The sequence below is a fragment of the Mastomys coucha genome, unplaced genomic scaffold (genome assembly GCF_008632895.1).
Source record: "Mastomys coucha isolate ucsf_1 unplaced genomic scaffold, UCSF_Mcou_1 pScaffold23, whole genome shotgun sequence".
Lineage (NCBI taxonomy): Eukaryota > Metazoa > Chordata > Mammalia > Rodentia > Muridae > Mastomys > Mastomys coucha.
In genome coordinates, this window is record NW_022196906.1 from 9696313 (window position 1) to 9712697 (window position 16385).

At 42.1% G+C, this 16385-nt stretch overlaps 1 protein-coding gene across 5 annotated transcripts in view; it reads left to right on the forward strand.

Moving 5' to 3' along the window:
- Positions 1-11279, forward strand: part of Slc36a4 (solute carrier family 36 member 4) — a 42312-nt gene extending 31033 nt beyond the window's left edge. For 4 of the 5 annotated variants that reach the window (XM_031343749.1, XM_031343750.1, XM_031343752.1 and 1 more), the window contains 3 exons: positions 1450-1619; positions 5754-5923; positions 6937-11279. In XM_031343749.1, the coding sequence (XP_031199609.1) occupies positions 1450-1619; positions 5754-5923; positions 6937-7241 (645 nt within the window). In that variant the 3' untranslated portion in view covers positions 7242-11279. The remainder of the gene's footprint in view (positions 1-1449; positions 1620-5753; positions 5924-6936) is intronic. The other variant, XM_031343751.1, reaches the window with a different exon arrangement.
- Positions 11280-16385: the final 5106 nt, after the last annotated feature.

Here is a 16385-nt window from a genome sequence, read left to right on the forward strand (position 1 = left end):
GCTGTGCTGTGTGGAGGGTGCTGTGCTGTGCGGAGGGTGCTGTGCTGTGCGGAGGGTGCTGTGCTGTGTGGAGGGTGCTGTGCTGTGCAGAGGGTGCTGTGCTGTGCAGAAGGTGCTGTGCAGAAGGTGCTGTGCAGTGTGGAGGGTGATGTGCGAAGGATTGCAGTAAGTTAAGGCCATGAGCAAAGAAAGACTGAGAAACCAGACAGACCTTCAGAGACTGAGGAAGCAAGGTAACAGATGCAGCATGGGGTCCTGGATGGGCTCCTGACACAGAAAAAGGTCATTCATGGAAAAATTAGAGAAATCAAAATGGAATTCAGGATTTAGTCATAGTGGTTGGCTCAGTTGTGACAACTGGTAATATAAAATGTTAATCATGGGAAAGCTGTTTCAAGGGCAGGTGGAAGTCAGCTGTGTTTTCCTTTGCATTTAAAAAAGCAAATCTAAAATTATTCTAACAAGAAAGGTTTTTTCAAAAATAACCAACAGGGGGGCTGGTAAGATAACTCAGCAGTTAAGAGCACTGACTATTCTTGCAGAGGTATTGAGTTCAATTCCCAGCAACCACATGGTTGCTCACAACCATCTCTAATGGGATCTGACGCCCTCTTCTGGTGTGTCTGGAGACGGCAACAATATATATATGTATATATATACATATATGTATATATACATATACATATTTATATATGTATATATATTATATACACATATCTTTAAAATATATAATTTAAAAAAATAACCAGCAGGTTACTGCCTCAGAGCTGATCTTCACACCTTTTTAGGAATTTTAAAAAAAGTTGTATAAAAATCTACAGAGCCGGGGCTGAGGAAGCAGGTCAGTTGGTAAAGAGCCCGTAGTACAAGGAAGACCCCATCACCCACATACAAGGCGGGGTAGAGATGCATCTGTAATCCTTGTGCTAGGAAGTGGAGTCAGCTGGATTCTTAGAACTCACAGGCATGCAGTCTAGCCGAGTCAGGAAGCTCCAGGTTGAGTGAAAAACTCTCATAAAACAGCTGGAACCTTGGTGTAATGGTGCACACCTTTAGTCCTAGAGTGTGGAGTCAGAGGCAGGCAAATCACTGTGAGTTTGAGTTCAGGCTGCTCTATGTAGTTCCAGGCTAGCCAGGGCTACATTGTGTGACACTCTCTAAGAAAACCCAAGGGGGCAGAATCCAAGGAGGAAAGCAATAGAGGAAGTCAGGGACATCAACCACACACACATGCAAACATGAGAATACACATGCCATACATACAAGCCTACATACATAGATATGTCTACGTGTCATATAGGAAAATGGCACTTATATGAGGACTGAAAATAAGATTTTCCACACAGACTATAAGAGATGGACGAAATCGTCCGTCTAACAAGACCCTAGTTATTCTGAAACTCCTCCATCCTGTTCCTTCAAGAGCAGTTAACGTTATTCTCCTCTTAGGTGCTACCACTGGAGAACCAAATGAGAGAGTCCAAACGGTTCCCTCAGGCATTGAACATTGGCATGGCCATCGTCACCGTGCTGTACATCAGCCTAGCGACTTTAGGCTACATGTGTTTCCGTGATGAGATCAAAGGCAGCATCACACTGAATCTTCCCCAGGACCTGTGGTAGGTGGAGCTGACATATCAGTCCTAGCTATATGTCTTGAAGTAATTTACCTAGATGTGATGGGTAAGATATGTTTTTGGATTTATGACTTAAGCATTTAAACTTTTTTTTTTTTTTTGATTTTGGAGACAGGGTTTCTCTGTATACCCCTGGCTGTCCTAGAACTCACTCTGTAGACCAAGCTGGCCTTGAACTCAGAAATCTGCCTGCCTCTGCCTCCCAAGTGCTGGAATTAAAAACGTGCGCCACCACCGCCCGGCGCATTTAAACTTTTTACTATGATTTCTTTATCAGTGGAAACTGAAAATGTATTTGAGAGGTGCTTAAAATTTCAATTATTAGACATCAGTAGAAACAAGAACAGTCTTTATCCAGTGGAGGTATCTGTGGAAAAACTGCAAAAGGAACTGAAGAGAAAGCATGCAGAGAAATATTTGCTCTTGCTCCCAGCCAAGACATGGAAGATGGGCAGTTTGAAGGCATACTCATATGGTCCATGTTCAAGCCTGGGTGCGTGTGGCCTTTCTTAGAAGTATCCTGTCCATTTTCTATAGCACTGCCTTATCCCTGACCCTGCTTGCCATGGTTCTCAAGTTAGAATAGAGCAAGTTGGGATTTGTAACTCAAAGACCGTCCAGTCATCCATAACCTCAGAAAGCCTTGCAAGTCACCTGAGTTTCCAGCTAGCAAAAAAGCCTCCAGAAATTATCCCAGGATACAGTAGAAATCCCGATGAGCAGGAGAACAGTCAGTAAAGAGAGGTTCCTGTTAGGTCTTCTGAGCCTCTTCTGAGGGTGGCTGGGTTCAGCCTGTCCTCTGCTTCCCTGTCTGTGGTTGTGGACCTGTTACTGTCTCTGCCTGAGAGACAGAGGTGGAGCTGCTTTTCAAAGGTTAGAGTGTTCTGGGAAGTGAGAGAGCAGAATGGCCCTGGGCCAAGTGTTCCCTCATGGCTTCTGTGCATAATTCAGAATGCACAGCTATGTGAGTAGCTACCACTGAAATGAGAACAAAGGTTGAAAAGTTGAGAGAAACTGTGAAGTGTTATTGAAAGTACAGATGCCAACCATAGAAATAAATGGGGTGTTGGAATAGAAAATAGGTAAAAATAAAATGGGTAGTTTTATATGACCTGCTTGAACACATTGTCATTTCTGTATTATTCTTCCAGGGTTGAAAAACTAGTTTCTTTAGTCCTCACTTCTCTAGCACATATCTGTGAAGAAACAATGTTCCATATTAACACTAAATAGTAGTTCTACATATAGAATGGTATTAACACTAACCACTTTTTAGCCTGTGTAACTCCAACTTTATGTCAGTGGAGTATAATTATATTTATATGCAAAGTGGTTATGGGCAAATTTTCATTTTAAAGGATATTATCAGCCATGCTTTGAAAACAACAATAAAGTATAATTAGAAAAAAGCAGTGTTCCTCTTCTAAGTGAATAATGAACTAATGAGAATGTTTAATTCTGTACAATTACTTATCAGAATATTTAGACAAATAGTCACTTAGTAAGTTTGCATATTTTCAGCCACAATCATTTATAGTTAACTTTTAAGGCTTTAGCTAAATAACTCTTTGGATAAATTTTAGGTTAAGATTTACTGTTTCTAGGCCTGGGGACTCTCCTTGGTCCTAATTACATCATTTGCCACATTTTAGACCTACTTTTACATAGTCCGCTCATTCCTAACTGAATGTGCTATGGCACAAGCCTACAGAATCCTTGCTTGGTCACAGTCTAGGGAGCTGTTTGTACTCTTACTGCTCTTAGTCTTAAGATGTCAGAAATAAGCTAAAGCCCTAATTAATTGCTTGTTGAAAGTAGAGTCTTGGGCAGTGGTGGCACACGCCTTTAATCCCAGCACTTGGGAGGCAGAGACAGGAGGATTTCTGAGTTCGAGGCCAGCCTGGTCTACAGAGTGAGTTCCAGGACAACCAGGGCTATACAGAAAGACCCTGTCTCGAAAAACAAAAACAAAAAACAAAAAAGAAAGTAGAGTCCTTTAAATCCTTTTAGGATAATAGGATTCCTTCCAATGAGAAGATCTCTTCCACATGTATCCTACTCTTGGTGAGGCTGTAGGCCTTGATGTTTCCACAGGGAAAGAACACAGAAGGTGGTGCCTTCTCAAACTGTAGCACATTCCATCTCAGCACTGCCTCAGAGTCACAGCACTGCCCCAGAGTCACAGCACTGCCCCAGTCACAGCACTGCCCCAGTCACAGCACTGCCCCAGAGTCTCAGCACTGCCCCAGAGTCTCAGCACTGCCCCAGAGTCACAGCAGTGCCCCAGAGTCTCAGCACTCCAGCCTCTTACTAGTTTGTTTCTTAAAACATCCAAGTGGATTTTTGATTGTTTTCAGTAAAAAAATTAAAATAAAACAAATGTTAAAAGTATTGAAATACAGCATATTAATTTTAGCATATACAGATGAGAGGAGTAGGCTTATTGTTTACTCAACTTTCATGAGTCCACATATTCTTTCCATTTCACTGAAAATGTCACTTTCCCTAGACAATGGGAATTTGTTAAGATATTTACTCAGAAATGTGTGCCGAGGGCCTGGAGAGATGGCTCAGCACTTCCTCATTCAGAGAACTCGCTGCCCTTCCAGAAGACAAGGTTTAATTTCCAGTACCCACATGATGGCTTACAGTCATTAATAATTCCAGTCCCAGGGCATGTAATGCTCTCTTCTGGCCTCCAAAGGCACCAGATATTCATATGGTTTATAGACGTAGGTGTAGACAAAACACACAAATAATTAATTAAAAAGCATATAAAACAAAGTACATGCTGAGTTTTCAGTCATACATTTTATATATTGCCTGAAGTACTACTGTTTCCAGGGAGCCCCCAGAGATGGCCACTCAGATACAGTTTATAGACAATTTAAGTCTTTATTCTAGCTGGCTGTGACTACACTCACATATTTGGGTTTTATCCCTGAGCATTTAAAGCAAGGAATTTTTAAAGGCAAAACCTACATCCTCCTGGTTTCTCACTTAGCAGCTACGTGGGGAGGCTTTATGTAAGCAAACAATTTAACGGAGGCTAAGATAAGCAGTTAGCTGGAGGGCAGGTTTACACAAGCAGGCAGGTTAACAGAAGCTGAGGGCATCGTGGCCTCAGTTTCTAGAGTAGAGTTGGGTACTTTTTCATCAAGGAGATGAAATTGCAGTTAAACTATCATGGCCTCAGCAACAATATACAACATGGAGGTATAGCTGCCCAGCCCTGCCCTGTCCCCCACACTGGATCCTGTTAATATGTGTAGCCCTGTGTATCATATAAAATGAGTCAAGAGGGAATTCTAAAGATGTATATATGGCTGAACATTGATGTGCAGTTTTGAAGCCCTGACCTCAAAGGGATAAGTTTATACTTCGAAACAAAGAGTAACAGATCTATTCCTGTAGTGCTGTGATTTTTTAACACAGTCAGCAGGATCCCTTAGAGAACTGTGGTAGCTGAAATGATTCAGATGCTCTCCTTGTGACCTTTGGCTAATAAAAATGTCAAGCAAGGAGAGCTCAAATTCAGAGCCTAATATGACATTTTCTTCGACATGCAAATCACTGAGGCCTTGACTTAATATTTTAAAGAAGTAACAAGGATATTAAAGTTTTTACAGAGTTGAAAAAAAATCCTGCTTTGAACAGCTTTGACCGTCTCTCCTTGGGCCTGAGGAGAAGCAAGACTGCCTTGGCCCTCGATGTAGTCTTCTGGGTACCACATCCCCAAGTCTGCTCAGCCTCAACAGTCTCTTCCGTCTGTGTGAGGACTATGGTTTTAATTCCTTGAGACAGGGTTCTTAATGTGTAGCCACATCCTGGTCTGGAAATGACTACATATGTAGCCCAGATTGATGTGGAACTTATAGCAGTCCTCCTGCCTTGGCTTCCTGAGTCCTGGCATTATACTTGTACCCTACCACATCTAGCCTGGTTGGCTTTTGCACAGACAAGCACCTTCGATTAGGAGGTTTCTAAAGCGACTTCTGTTCTATAGTTCTTGTTTACTCTCTGAAAATTAAAAAAAAAAAAAAAAAAAAAAAAAAAAGAACCTAGTCAGATTCACATTAAGAAAAACTAAATGTTGAATTTCTTTTTTCCCAACAGGTTGTATCAGTTAGTGAAAATTCTGTATTCCTTTGGCATTTTTGTGACCTATTCAATTCAGTTCTATGTCCCGGCAGAGATCATTATCCCCGGAGTCACTGCTAGACTTCCTGATAAATGGAAGCGCATCTGTGAATTTGGGATACGATCCCTCTTGGTTAGTATCACCTGTAAGTATCAGTGCGTGTCTGTCACAATGGTTGTCTTGCATGTGTTCAAATGAGAACTGCTTAAAATGTATATTTTGCAGACAGTTATTATTTAGAAACATGACTATATTTCTGTGTTTGCAGATCAGGGCAGCTTTGAACTCTGTGTCCTCCTGCCTCAGCTTCTCACATCCCAAGATGATAGGTTTGCATCAGCGCTCCTGGCTTAGGGTTAAACTGCTGGCAGGAGTTGCTCAGTGTAGCAGCTCAGAGCACCAGCTTTGCTCACTTGGATAAAGTAGCCTCTGGTTTCCTTACTATAAAGACACAGGTACCTCCCTGAGGTAATTTGTGACTGTACATATATCCAGGTCTCATTCAATTTTAAATTTGTGGTACTGGAAACAAAACCAGGTCCTTGCATGTGCCAGCCACACACTGAGTTCATCCTCAGATCTTGGATTTTTGAGACAGGACCTTGCTATATAGCTCAGGCTCTCCTCAATCTATCGGTCTTCCTGACTCAGAAACCCACTGTCTAGGATTGAAGCTTACACCACTACACGGCACATCTTGCTTTGTCCTCTGGTTTTCTGTATCCTTCATTGACTCCTCCCTCTCAGTGAGTGTGGGATATACTCTTGATAATGGCTTTCTGATACATTGTGTCCTGACGAGTGGTTGTTTAGAACCCTGCTGTAAGAGCGGATGCTCTCTGTGATCCTGCATTCATGACCAGCACTGTTTTGTGTGTCATAGACTATGGTGTGTGGCTGGCACAGGGGTCAGTGCTTTGAAATAGAAACTGGAATCGCTGAGCAAAAAGTTACAAGTTGTTTACATGGGAAATGTTGTTGATAAGAATGAGTTGAGGAAATGTTTCTCTGGCCTGTTCTTCCTTAGATCAGACTAAATTCTATCAGTTTCCCGTAAGTGGTGACTTCTGCTAATTCGCTCACCGTATTAAAAAGATCTGCATTTAGCCCTGCGTGTGTAGCACACATGTCAACAGGAACTGTGTTTTCTGTTTTTAGGTGCTGGGGCGGTTCTCATTCCTCGCCTAGACATTGTTATCTCCTTCGTGGGGGCTGTGAGCAGCAGCACGCTAGCCCTGATCCTGCCCCCACTTGTGGAAATCCTTACATTTTCTAAGGACCACTACAACATATGGATGATCCTGAAAAACATTTCCATAGCATTCACTGGAGTCGTGGGCTTCTTGTTGGGCACGTATGTCACTGTTGAAGAAATTATTTATCCGACTACGGCAGTTGTCACTGGCACCTCCCAGAGTCCCTCTCTGAATGCAAACTCTACATGCATAGCAAGTGGTTTGTAATAGTGGGAGAAGAGCAGTGAACCCTCTCTTGTCACCCCAATTCTAACAGCAATCAAGAACGAGTACAGCACATTGCCATACACTAAACAGTGCCAAACTCCTGCTTTTTGTTGGCAGATTATTGTAATTTGACTGTGAACTGGACATCTTTTGCAGCTATGATAAACTATGGCAGATTATTGCTTTTATCTAATGACAGTGAAAAATTTTAAATTAGCCTTGAAAATTGAAAAAATTTAAAATTCAAAATGTAAACAATAAGCATAGCCTATTATTCTGTTTCTGTAAGAAACACTTTAAGAGTTGTTTTTCTTACCACTATTGAGAAGATAAAGGATTTCAACCTTGTATAAATTAAATAGGGGCATAATTTAAAAACCTCTTTGAAGCATCCCATGATGGCAAAGTACACCTCCCGTGTACGTGTGTACAAACATGCATTGATTGTGTTTTTATTCCATGGGTGACGCTGCTGTCAGGCCCTGGAGCTCTAGGAGATTCCACTGACCTCCATGTAAGCATTAGAAAGTTCCTAGAGCCAGAATCACTTTATTGATCAGCTATACAGAGAGTAGAGTGGTCACCGGAAAGCGCCGAACAAGGTTCTGACTTCGTCTTCAGTGGTAGGTGAAAAGGTCAGTGAGGTATCTGGAATATTGCTCCCTTAGTTATGTGTTGTTAGGGTTTCTGTTGCTGTGATAAACACCACAACCAAAAGCAATTATGGAGGAGAGGGCTTCAGTTTACAGTTCCACATCCCAACCCATCATCAAGGGAAGTCAGGAGTCAGAAACTCAAGGCAGGAACCTCTGGAAGCAGGAGCTGACGCAGGGGCCACGGAGGAATGCTGCTCATTGGCTTGCTTTTTTCTCATGGCTTGCTCAGCTTCCTTTCTGGTTCTGCCCATAGTGGGCCTAGCCCTCTCACATCAATCATCAGTAGGGAAAATGCCCCGACAGACTCGCCTACAGGTTAGTTTTGCAGAGACGTTTTCTCAAATGAGTCTCTTCCAAAATGACTCCAGATTGTATTGAGTTGATATAAAACTAACCAGGTTGGCTACCATTGTATGAAATGGAGTCCCAGAAATGTTAGGTGACTTGGTCAGGAAGACTCAGCCGTGAGTCAAGAGAACCTGATATTTGACTCAATGCAGAGATTGAAGAAAAATTAATTTTCATGCCATAGTCAATAATGATAAAACACATTTAGCTTAATTTTAGTGTAAAGCTTAATTACATTTTTATCCTTTGGGAGTATGTGTCTTATCTCTGAATAGTATATGTGACACGATAAAAAGCCAGAAAAGAAATCCAAAAAACCTGCTTCGTGGCTTCATAGACATCAAACAGGGAAGGAAGCCAGCAGTCTTTTATACAGCAGGAGACAGGCTTTCTTAGGGTGTGCCTTTAGGGCGGAGGCCACAGGAGGTGAGGTCCCTTCAACTGTAGGAGACAGCTGGCTAACTGTAATGTTCTAGTCACATGCTTCCTTGTCTCCTCGTTAAGCAGGAATTATAGATACCTGACAAAATACAGAATTGTAGATTTTCCTAGCCACATAGCATTCCTTACTGCAGTCTTCCATTGATCTGAATGGGAAGAGTAAAGGAACTGCCGAATGAATGCTTAGGAAAACAAGGAGCAATAGAGAACTATCTAGTAAATACCGGGTCCCTGCAGGCATCGTCCAGAGAGGTGCCGCCTTCTCTCCATCTTTAAACACACTAGCCAAAGCAATCAAGCTCACCTGATAATGAAGAGAACTGGGGAGTTTGAAGGACTGAGTGGGGTCATCTCCTGGACGTCTTTGCCCGTTGGCTCTATAATGTGTTAGCTGGAAGATGTTACCAAGCTGTCCATGGGATTCTCTATTTTTTTATGTAAATGTTAACTTATTCAGGTGTGGCTTTGCTTATGTCATGACTTTGTCTTCAGGTGTGAGCCTATAAATATATCAGAAGCTTTATTTTGCTATGCATTCGTAAGAACCAAAACTTTAAGAACATTTATGTTAGATATTTCTAATAATTGTTTATATTATTGTATGTTAAATTGTTACTTCAAGTCTTCAGTCTTAGGCAGTGGATAAGGTTGTGAGGAAAGTAATTTCATTGGAATTTGACTATGAGAAATGTTTTAGCTGTTTTAAAATGTACAGTGGCATATGGTGAGTTACAACTCCCTGGCCAGGAAGCAGCACGTGGTTCTTGTCAGCTGTGCTCACACTGCATGCTCAGTTTTATTTTTGTGTTTTCACCGCCCCTTGTGGAATTCAAGTGCAGTGGGTTTTTAACTAGTGGGTCACTGCAAGGCTTTTTCAGTTCTGTACACAGGGTGTGAGCACCTTATTAGCCAGGGTTTCTTATGTAGTAAGACTGCTGAATCAACAGCCCATATGGAAGTCCCCAGATTATCAACAAAAGAGGAGTCACAATACAGACAGGAAGATAGGCTGAGAGAAGAGGAGATAGTTTTAATTTGTAGTGTGATGAATTTGTAGTGTGATGCACTGTTTACATACAATGTATAAAAGACACACACTTATTTGAGGGTGCCTGAAGATGTACTTACCATTTGATCATTTTTCTCTGGTATTTGGTTTTACAGAATTATATTTTCTAAAGATTTTTGGAGAAGATATGTTGATTCTAGCAGCTCTTCCTTTTGTTTGTGGGCCTGGAGGAAGGGGAAGCAGGCACACATGCTAAACTCATGTTTGCTGTCTTGATGGATCACATGGTGACTGAAATGACCCCAGGAGTTACTTCCTGTCATGGTGGACCTGTCCCTGGAAGCTAGTCAGTTGCACGGGTGCTATTTTCACTGTGAAGCCTTGAGAAGAAAGCTGCTGTTTACCTCCTGTGGGCTGTCTGTTCCCTGGCACTCCGAGGAGTGCATTGGTGTCTGAGTCCTCTCAAAACACGGTTCCCACAGGACCTTTAACACAGGCTCTTTTCCTCCACATGGCCCCATCTCCCCACAGGTGAAGAAGTAGGAGCTGGGAAGTTTTCAGGTTAGAAGTGCCACTTAATGCAAACAAAGCTCTGCTCCAATTCTTTCCTGTTCTGTTCTCTCTGACCTGTCACCAAAGCTGGCTCTGAGTCTTGTTAGATGATGTAAAGTGTGTATAAGCCATTTATGGCCGTGTGCTTGTGAAGTTCCTAACAGGGTTTGATCTTACTTGGTGTATGTGTATTTGTGGTCCTAGAGAATGCCAGCTTATGTGCACATCGATACCCTCTCTAACTAGGTTTTACATAGTTCACCATTTCACTTTGGTGCCCACAGATGCAGCACATCTGTTACTGGCAGAATATGTTAGGCCTTGTGTGCAACTTCTTTTTCTTCAGTCAAGATGGGAAAGATCCAGAACAGAGCCAGTGGAGATAATAAATGCCGTTGTTTCTATAACATGGATGGTCCAGCAGATCTTAACTGCTACAGAGCCTCAATAATGTACAATTATAAAGTGTTTGAAAAGTGTTTGTTTTTAACAGCTTGGCTCAGTTATCTTCCCTTAATTAAGAAAATGTAAGGGGTTTGTCTAGTGCAGATAACAGGGTTCTTCCTGTCATTAAATGGCTGCATGTTACTGGCCACACATGACTTTCTGCATCTTGTTGGGTCTGACCTAGGATGTAAAAGAAATATGCTTAGGAAATGACAAGGTCTAGAATTTATCGCCTAATGAGTGAAATGAAAAAATCTCACAGTTGTTCTGATTTCCTGTTATAATTGGCTCATCCTGTGTGCACCCATGCATGCCACTTCCTAGGGACTCACATCTGAATCCATTTCAACTACTCTACCCCAGATAGGACCAGATGATGACCACATAGGAAAACCCATACTCATGACATGAACAGTTCAGTCTATAGATTTTTGTTTTTCAAAAATGATTTTGTAAGCTTTATTGAAAGTAAAGTTTCATTGGACTTGTATCATTTCTTATATTTATTTTTCTTTGTAAAAGTTTTAAAATGTCTGAAAGTACGGTGACTTCTGAATTGTCAATAAAGTGTAATTATTTTGCTTGCTAATAAATGCCTCTTAAGTTTTTTGCACATAAGATTAAATAATATAGGAAATATCCTAGCTGAAAATTGCACAAGGAAAGTATTTTCTTTTATTAAAGCTTTTTGGGGGGGGGGATATTTGTTGAATATTTAATCTTTTTTAAAAAATCTTTTATTAGCTATTTATTTACATTTCAAATAATATCCCCTATCCTGGTTTCCCCTCTGAAACCTTCCTATCTCTCCCCACTCGCCCTGCTCACCAACCCACCCATTTCCGCTTCCTGGCCCTGGCATTCCCCTACACTGGGGCCTCAAGCCTTCACGGGACCAAGGGCCTCTCCTCCCATTGATAACTGACAAGGCCATCCTTTGCTACATATGTGACTGGAGCCATGGGTCCCTCCATGTGTACTTTTTGGTTGGTGGTTTAGTCCCTGGGAGCTCTGGGGGTACTGGTTGGTCCATATTGTTGTTCCTCCTATGAGGCTGCAAGCCCCTTCAGTTCCTTGGGTTCTTTCTCTAGCTCCTCCATTGGGAACCCTGTACTTAGTCCAATGGTTGGCTGAGAGCATCTGCCTCAGAATTTTTCAGACACTGGTAGAGCCTCATAGGAGACAGCTATATCAGGCTCCTGTCAGCAAGCACTTGTTAGTGTCTGGGTATAGTAACTGTATATGGGATGGATCCTCAGGTGGGGGCAGTCTCTGGATAACCTTTCCTTTAGTCTCTGCTCCAAAATTTGTCTCTGTATCTTTTCCCATGGGTATTTTGTCCCCCCTTCTAAGAAGGAACAAAGTATCCACACTTTAATCTTCCTTCTTCTTAAGCTTCATTTGGTCTGTTTATTGTATCTTGGGTATTCCGAGCTTCAGGACTAATATCTACTTGTCAATGAGTGAATACTATGTATGATCTTTTGTGATTGGGTTACCTCACTCAGGATGATAGTTTCTAGTTCCATTCATTTGCCTAAGAATTTCATAAATTCATTGTTTTTAATAGCTGAGTAGTATTCCATTGTGTAGATGTACCACGTTTTCTGTAACCATTCCTCTGTTGAGGGACATCTGGGTTCTTTCCAGCTTCTGGCTATTATAAATAAGGCTGCTATGAACATGGAGCATATGGAGCATGTGTCCTTATTATACGTTGGAGCATCTTTTGGGTATGTTGCCAGGAGTGGTATAGCTGGGTCCTCAGGTAGTACTAAGTTAATTTTTCTGAGGAACTGCCAAACTGATTTTTCCAGAGTGTTTGTAATAGCTTGAGGTCCCACCAGCAATGGAGGAGTGTTCCTCATCCTTGCCAGCATCTGCTGTCACCTGAGTTTTTGATCTTAGTTATTCTGACTGGTGTGAGGTAGACTCTCAGTATTGTTTTGATTTGCAGTTTCCTGATGACTAAGGATGCTGAACATTTCTTTAGGTGCTTCTCAGCCATTCACTATTCCTCAGTTGAGAATCCTTTGTTTAGCTCTGTACCTTATTTTTAATAGGGTTATTTGGTTCCCTGGAGTCTAACTTCTTGAGTTCTTTGTATATATTGGATATTAACCCTCTACTGGATGTAGGGTTGGTAAAGATCTTTTCCCAATTTGTTGGTTGCCATTTTGTCCTATTGGCAGTGTCCTTTGCCTTACTTTACAATTTTATGAGGTCCTATTTGTCAATTCCTGATGTTAGAGCATAAGCTATTGGTGTTCTGTTCAGGAAAATTTCCTCTATGCCCATGTACTTGAGGCTCTTCCCCCACTTTCTTTTCTATTAGTTTCAGTGTATCTGGTTTTATGTGGAGATGTGTTTGCCTCACAAGAGAAGAAACAGGCCCCTTCATTCTCTCTCTCCACTGAACTATATAGGGAGATGTCCCCATCATGAGAAGCCATATCCAATTGTCCCACCAACTGTAACTAAACTTAATAAAAGTCTAATCCTGATTTTTGTTAAAACATATTGAACCCTGGTCCCTTCTCCACGTGGAAGTAGCATCCAGAACTTTCATCAGTGTCACCACCACACTCACCACTGGAGGGAAAAACATAAACATGGACTGGAATAAAGAGATGCTGGTTCTACCTTCATGGTAATGCTGGAACTAATCACATGTCCAGCACCAGTCGAGAGGAAGTAGCATTGAAGACATCTGTTGAGTGTCATCGAGACACTACTGAGAGAGTATTAATTTATATCAAAATGCAATTTTGCTGTTAAGTATTGTAGTGGCTATTTTTGGTTGTCAACTTGACTATATCTGGAATGAACTACAATCCAGAATTGGAAGGCTCACCTGTGGCCCTAATTGTGGGAAGCCACTTCATAAGCACATCGCCATTACAAGATGGCGATGACATCTGGCTTGCCGTTAGCATAAAAACGCCTTGTGCGCGTGTGCCTGTAAATCCCAACGATCTGCGGCGGAGTGCCTTTGGTCACGTCAAATGGCCTGATCGTCACACAGCCTATTATGAGTCGCCACGTCTGAGGCAGGCATAGAGCTCTATATAAGGGAAGGGTTTTGAGATAGTCGGGGTCGTCCTCCTCAACTGAAGCTTGTGATCTCGCTCTCAAGATACATTAAAGCTTGTACTGCAGAAGGATCCTGTGTGTGCCGCGTTGTTCCTGCTGGCGGGAGATAGCGCGGGACACCTAATCTGGAGGTTAAGAGGTGCAAGTTTCCGACCTGAATCTTGGCATGGAGATCTTGAGGCATAGTGGCTATGAATCCCAGAAGATTAAGACAGGGAGATCTCTGAGTTCAAGGTCATTTGGGATTAAAGGTATGGTGGCACACACCTTTAATCTGGGCTACACCTTTTGCTGGAGACCTATATAAGGATATTGATAGAAGGAAGGCTCTCTCTCTCTGCTTCACCTGCTTGCCTTGTGGGACTGAGCAACTGTTAGATCCTTGGACTTCCATTCACAGCTGCTGCTGACCATTTTTGGGAGTTGGAATACAGATTGTAAGTCATCAACAAATTCCTTTACTATATAGAGACTACCATAAGTTCTGTGGCTCTAGAGAACCCTGACTAATACAATTATGATTTAAAATACAAAATTTAAGTCTAAAAATACAAAATTTAAGACAAAAGCACAATACTCCTAAGAAAGTTTGAATTTCAGGAGTCCTGTTTTGGGATTTTCTATGGACCCCTGAGGAAACTCATTGGCACTGCTGACCAGGAGCTGTTTGGGCAAACTGCTCTTTGAACTTTTCATCCTTCTCAGCAGAAGTGATGAAGCTAGCAAAAACTGGCTGTCTCTGAGCAGTTCATATGGGTTCATCTTCTCAGTCCTGAGCATGAAGAGCCAGAGCACATACACGGCCACACTCAGGGCATCACTGCCTACACATCCTCCTCCCATGTTGTGGAGATAAGAGACTTGGGATAGACCAAAACCTGTGGGATGCTGATCATCTTAGCAGCTGAGTACCCACATGGGATCCTGAAGAGGCAATGGTGGAAACTTTCTGTTACAGAAAGGTGGAAAGGATCCTGGATTACTCAGCTTTTTAAAAATTTAAATTTCTACTTGTTTTCTGTTGCTATGATAAAGCACCCTGGTCAAAAGCAACTTGGAGGAGAAAGGTTTTATTTGGCTTTCATTCAAGGTGTAATGTGTCATGGACAGAAATCAGGGCAAGAACTCTATCCCGAGTACAGGCAGAAACCATGGAGGAGGGCTGCTGTTTTCATTACTTTGCTGTTGCTGGGTAGAGACATCACAGCCAAGCAACTTATGAAAAGGAAGCATTTAATTGGGGGCTTGCTTATAGTTTCAGAGGGTTGGTTATTACCATCATGGTGGGGAGCATGGCAGTAGGTAGGCAGGCAGGATGCTGGAGCAGCTGAGAGCTTGTTTCTAATTCACAAGCCAGAGGCAGGGCTAAGGAGGGGAGAGAAAAGAGAGGGAAGAGGAGGGAAAGGGAAGGGAAGACAGGAGAGGTAAGAGAAGAGAGCTGAGGAGTGGTGTGAGCTTTTTAGATCCGAAAGCCCATTCCCCAGTGACAGACCTATTCCATAAATGTCACATCTCTTAATTCTTCCAAAACAAGCCTATAGGGGCCATATTCACTAAAATCATCATAGCTGCTTATTGGATTATCCTCTGAGTCACCTTTTAGTTTATACCAGCCCATGCCCATCTACGTAGGCAGATGAGAATTCTACCATGTATTATCTCTGCCACCCATACCCCACCAGTCTAGTGTCCATGGTGGGCTGGGCCCTTCCACATGACTCAAGACAATTCCTTTTAGACATGGCCACAAGCCAGTCTGATCAAGGCAATTTTTCATTTGAGGTTCCCCGATCCCAGGTGACTCTAGGTTGGGTCAGATTAACAGTAAAAACTGATTAGCGCAAGTTGCCATACAAAGCAATAGGCTCCATGGTGGTGCTTTCTATACATCCTTGGCAGCATACTTGTGTTCATATAGGTCCTTTTGTCCACTGCCCCCTTTCATAGCCCCTTGCCCTTCCCTCTCCTCACATTGCCTCCTTTCTTCTATTCAGGCTTTTGAATTCAATAAGCAATAAAGAAACCTTGACTTCAGGGAATACGGAGTAACACTCCACCGTGTTTTGATTCTGAGATTTGCATCTACTTTTTCCATTTCAACCCCCAATTCTCAGAGTTATGCAAGCACCATTCAAGGAGTGCAGATGCTGAGATGCATGTAAATTTCCCTTTTAGGCATCAGACGCTGTCAATAAACATTTGATGAATTGAGGAACAGATGCAGAGCCTAAACACTGCAGGACCCAAGGCTCTACCATTATTCATTTAAAAGATAAAATCAGTAATTAAACCCGCTGTTTTGAGTCTTCACTTTATTTCCAGAGACTTAGTAGCATGCTTGATCATGGCATGGATGGAAGCAGCTACTTGCTGTAAGCTTTGTATTTTAAGTAAAAAGGTTTGTTTAATACAATATTGGGGAGCATGCTTTTGGAAAATATAGGTAAAGCAGAGGCTGTTGGGTGTGGTTTGAGTATGGTTTAAATATGTTCTTCCAAAAGAAGAGTATGTTGGGAGTTGGTCCTTGGTTTGAGGAGTGGTGTTGTGGACCCTTTGAGAGATGTAGTGGAGAGAGCCATACATAGTTCCTTGGAGGCA